Source organism: Penaeus monodon, chromosome 1 (assembly GCF_015228065.2).
Source record: "Penaeus monodon isolate SGIC_2016 chromosome 1, NSTDA_Pmon_1, whole genome shotgun sequence".
In the NCBI taxonomy this organism is placed as follows: domain Eukaryota; kingdom Metazoa; phylum Arthropoda; class Malacostraca; order Decapoda; family Penaeidae; genus Penaeus; species Penaeus monodon.
The window spans coordinates 59612930-59617929 of NC_051386.1; the positions used below are offsets into that span (position 1 = coordinate 59612930).

The window sequence follows — 5000 nt, forward strand, 5'->3', positions numbered from 1 at the left end:
TGGTTCATTCACCGAGCGGAATGGCAGACGCCTGAGGACCTGCGATCGTTCCGTGACCTTCTCTTCATGTTCTACTCGTGTCTCGTGCAGCAAGGTAACTCCGTGGGCTGTGAGGGTACACGAAGGGTATAATGAAGGTGCAGGAATGGTACGATGAGGGTACGGTAAGGGTACGGTGAGGGGACAATAAGGCTATGTTTGTTTTTGTGTGCTTGTATCTTTTTCTTCTTGGTTAGTTTGTGTATATGTTTATATTTGCGTATATTTAGTCGTGTTTACGTCTGAGAGAGAGAGAGAGAGAGAGAGAGAGAGAGAGAGAGAGAGAGAGAGAGAGAGAGAGAGAGAGAGAAGAGAGAGAGAGAGAGACAGACAGACAGACAGACAGACAGAAAGGTAGACAGAGAAACAGACAGGCAGAGACAGACAGACTCACAAAACAAACCATAGAGACAAACAGAAGAAAGGCTAAACACAGAAAACAGACAGGCAGAACAGACGCTCCAACCAACACCAACATAGAGCAACAAACGAAAACGCAAACACGACAAAACACGCACACACACCACGCACACGCACAACACGCCACACACACCGCGCACACCCACACACCACAGCAGCACACAAGCACACACACACACACACCCCACACAACCACACACACACACACACCACACACACACCACACACACACACACACACACACCACACCTACACACACAACACACACACACTCACAACACACACACACACCAACACACAACACACACCACACACACACACACACAGCCTCATGCTTATTCCACCTCAAGCCGTCAATACATTCGTGAAGCGAGGAACGTGAAACGCTTCACTGAAACCGAACCTTAGTCTCGAACTATTTTCTTACGATATGACGAATCAGATTACCAGAAAACATTTTTTTTTATTAGACTTAGCTTTCTCTTCTTACTTTAAGTGCAAACAAGTTCATTCGTTCTTTCCTGTGTTTCCCGAGCCTGCAGTTAATCTCCAAATTGCGTTGTCGATTTAGCACTGCCGTCACGAACGCATCATTGAAATGTCACCAGGCGCTTCGGGATATAATATTCAATTCACTTGCCGCTGTATTTGGTAGCGATGATTGAGCGCACTTCGAAATGCACGCGCTGTGTTTAGGTATTGATTTCTCACATATTTTCCAACGTGCTTTATCTTCCCTTTGAAAGAAGACAAAGAACAAAGAAGGAAAGAGGGAATATAGAGAGGATAAGTGCACAGGTAGACTGACGTAGTGTACATGCACACGCGTGCTCGTTTTCTCTCTCTCTCTCTCTCTCTCTCTCTCTCTCTCTCTCTCTCTCTCCTCTCTCTCTCTCTCTCTCTCTCTCTCTCCTCTCTCTCTTTCACTCTCTCTCTTTCACACAAACACAAATAAGCAAACCCTTACATACTTTTTAAGATATAAGATATTTCTTGTTCCTTTTGCCTGTAAGAGAAACTGGAAAAATAAAAGATAAAACAAAAATAAAATAAAATATAAAAATCAATACGTAGTCAGAGTTCTCATGCGTCGCTCCTAATATGTATTCCTCTAACTTATTATGCTCTGCTTGCTAACCACGAGCACGTTACAATATTTGCCTTTACTTGTTATCCCTAAAATATCCTTATTTGTATTCTCCACATACCCTATCCGCTCATTTGTCCTCATTTTTATTCGCTGTGTGCCCTACCCTTTCATTTGCCGTAATTGGTACTCCCTGCACATCCTAACCTCTCGCTCAGAATGTTTTTAAAGCAAGGCGCAACCCCTAGCTAATCCCAAACTCTCAGATCTTTGTTATTGTTATTTCGTACTATTTGCATTCCCTGTACATTATTTTTTTATCCCCGTTATTTACGATTTGCATTCCCAGTACATTATTTTTTATCCTCGTTATTTACGATTTGCATTCCCAGTACATTCATTTCTCCCCGTATATCGTGCTTTTATGCGAGCACCTCTCCGCCTCTCCGCCTGTTTCCTGTCATGTCCTCTGTGCACGTCTCCACCACGACCTTCTTCTGCCCCCACAGGCGTTCCCTCGACTCCTCACACTTACCGCGGCCGAGCTGTCTTTTGCGTCTTCTGGTTCGCCTGCGTTATCCTCTACGCCTCATACACCGCCGGCCTCACCTCCGCCCTCACTGTGAGTACGGAGGGCCCGCCCTTCACTACTCTCCTAGGCGCGGTGGATATCTACCCGAGCTGGGAGATTGGGATATCGAAGGGCACCGCCATAGAAGAGTACGTCAAGGCGAGTCAACACTGAAGGTTGAAGAGCTGATCTTTGTATGGAAATGAGCTACTGTGTTGATAGTTTTTTTTTTCTTTTCTTTATTCTTCTATTCCTCTGCTTATTTCTGTCTCTGGCTGTCTCTGACTCTGCCTGATTCTCTTCTCTCTCTCTCTCTCTTTTTCTCTTCTCTCATCTCTTCTCTCTTCTCTCTCTCTCTCTCTCTCTCTCTCTCTCTTCTCTCTCTCTCTCTCTCTCCTCCTCTTTCTCTCTCTCTTCTTCTCTCTCTTCTCTCCTTCTCTCTCTCTCTCTCTCTCTCTCTCTCTCTCTCTTCTCTATCTTCTCTTCTCTCTCCCTCTCTCTCTCTCTACTCTTCTCTCTCTCTTCTCTTTCTTCTCTTGCTCTTCTCTTCTCTCTCTCTTCTCTCCTATCACCTCTTCGACCTCCTCCCATCTCATTTCTATAGTTCCCCCGTAGGCTTCGTTGTTTTCACGTCTCCAACATGAAACTCAATACCTATTATTTAACCCCGTGTACCCCCCCAACCCCTTCCTACAGGACGCGCAAGGCACCGAGTACCGAACGCTAATGAACCTCCTCTCAGCTGATCCAGGGCTTTACGTGAGTTCGGAGGACGAAGGCATCCACCGCATGCTAACTTCCCGGTATGTCTTCTTCACGGACAGTCCCATTATGCGATTCATGCTGAGGGACAACTGTTCCATTCGCGAGATCCACGTCAACCTCTTCAAAAGCTATGGGCACCTCGGTTACATGAAGAACTTGCCGTTCGCTTGGGTCATCGATGCTGAGTGAGTATGTGCTTCGCGGCGGGGGAGAATGTCGTGTGTCGATGGTGTGTAAGTTTGCGGTGCAAGACGAGCGGTGAGGGGAAAACGTACTGCATGTGTCTGTGTGTATGTACGTAACCTGTATGAAAGTTGGGTATCATTTCTCCTCGCCGTTTTTAGGCCAAGAGAGCACAATTATCAGGTCAAGTCCCGCTCCGTATCATCCATACCGTGGGACGAATAATATTCAACAGTATTTTCGGTTATAAGTATTTAACGTTATCTTCCTCATTTTTAGTTTCACACGAATTGGAAGTTGCATTTAATTCCTGATAAATAACCTCCTATATAAAAAAAAGCAAGGATATCAGCATTGGTTCAGAGACACGTTTCGTAGGTCACTCTAAACCACAATACGATTCATTCAACGATTCCTCTCCTACTCGCAGACTGGCACTCATGAGCGACACGGGGGTGCTGGACCGCCTCAACAAGAAGTGGTGGGGTCGAGGTACCCCTTGCGAAGACCCGTCTCGCTTCACCGAACTGGGCTTCTTTCAGACCGCCACCGCCTTCCTCATCCTCCTGGTTGGATTAGGGCTGGCGTCCTTCTTCCTTATAACCGAAAAAATTATCGGAAGGAGATTCAAATCCCGGATAAACAGGAGATCCAAGAGTTTGAAATTCCGGTTGGGTAAAGGCACAGCTGCTGAGAGCGCGCGTAAACAAATCTTTGTCCTTCCTGACCCTAAGTATGCTACTGACTATAGGGGTCACGTTCCTACGGGTTCATAAAAGTCTGGGAGAAAAAAAAATTATATATATATATATATATATATATATATATATATATATATATATATATATATATATATATATATATATATATGTACACACACACACAGAGAATGTAAACTAAGTAAATATAAGCAATCTCCCAAAATCTAAACATAACGACACGTATTGCTGTTAGGTAGAATATACTCGTTCTTTGAGGAATAATTGATAAGATAAATAATAAAAAGAGTCACCCTTGTCTCGCACAGTGGTTGAAATACATCTGTAATGCTAACATATCAATTGTACATGTACGAATGATTGATCTTATTGTACTATAATAGTTCAAATGGAACTACACATTTGTAATTCTTACATATCAGTTGTACATGTCCGAATGACTGATATTATTGGACTACAATAGTTCAGATTGAAGCGATGGCACATGCCACATAGATATCGTATTTTTTCTTTGTAGTTCTGTAGTAATCCAAGCTCCTTCACCAGTTATTCATATTGTATGTAAACACTCTCTCCTAAAATAATACTGAATATAATATTATATTTATTATATCTCTTCGTAAGCTCCAACATTGAATAGTTAACAGACGGGCGTGTATTGTTCTAAGCGGCATGACGTGTTTATCCTCAAATTTTATTAATATTTATTTACCTTTGCTACTATGACGCGGTAAGTTTTATTTAGCTCAAGTTTTCATTCTTATATATTCACAGATATAAGGCATTAGTTCATAAATGCTTTCACATATCTATACGTATATCGCGTGGATTAATGTTTTGTGTGAACCTTTATAAGTGTTCTTACAGTAACAGTAAATAGGTTTAATAGCCTCGAGTGCACTGGTTGTAAAAATTTCCAGAGTTTCATATCAGTTGTAAAAAATATGTACTACCAGGAACTAGGCTTCCAGGAACCTCTTACAAGTTTGTTTGTTTGTTTTTTCCAAAAATCTGATTTAATAAACCATGCCATATTCTGCTGTGTCATTGCCGTCCTGTGGAAACTGACTATCATTCAGTTTTTATTAATATCACCTATCTCAAAAATTTATATATATATATATATATATATATATATATATATATATATATATATATATATATATATATATATATATATATATATATAAACAAACAGCGTATGTACATTCAAATA

General features: G+C 41.8%; 1 protein-coding gene across 1 annotated transcript in view; it reads left to right on the forward strand.

The window, feature by feature from the left end:
• Positions 1-3847, forward strand: part of LOC119572718 (glutamate receptor ionotropic, kainate 1-like) — a 7689-nt gene extending 3842 nt beyond the window's left edge. The window contains exons 4-7 of the mRNA XM_037919750.1: positions 1-94; positions 2056-2276; positions 2814-3067; positions 3496-3847. The exon at positions 1-94 is cut by the window's left edge and continues 82 nt beyond it. Coding sequence (XP_037775678.1) covers positions 1-94; positions 2056-2276; positions 2814-3067; positions 3496-3841 — 915 coding nt within the window. The 3' untranslated portion in view covers positions 3842-3847. The remainder of the gene's footprint in view (positions 95-2055; positions 2277-2813; positions 3068-3495) is intronic.
• The last annotated feature ends 1153 nt before the right edge of the window (positions 3848-5000 follow it).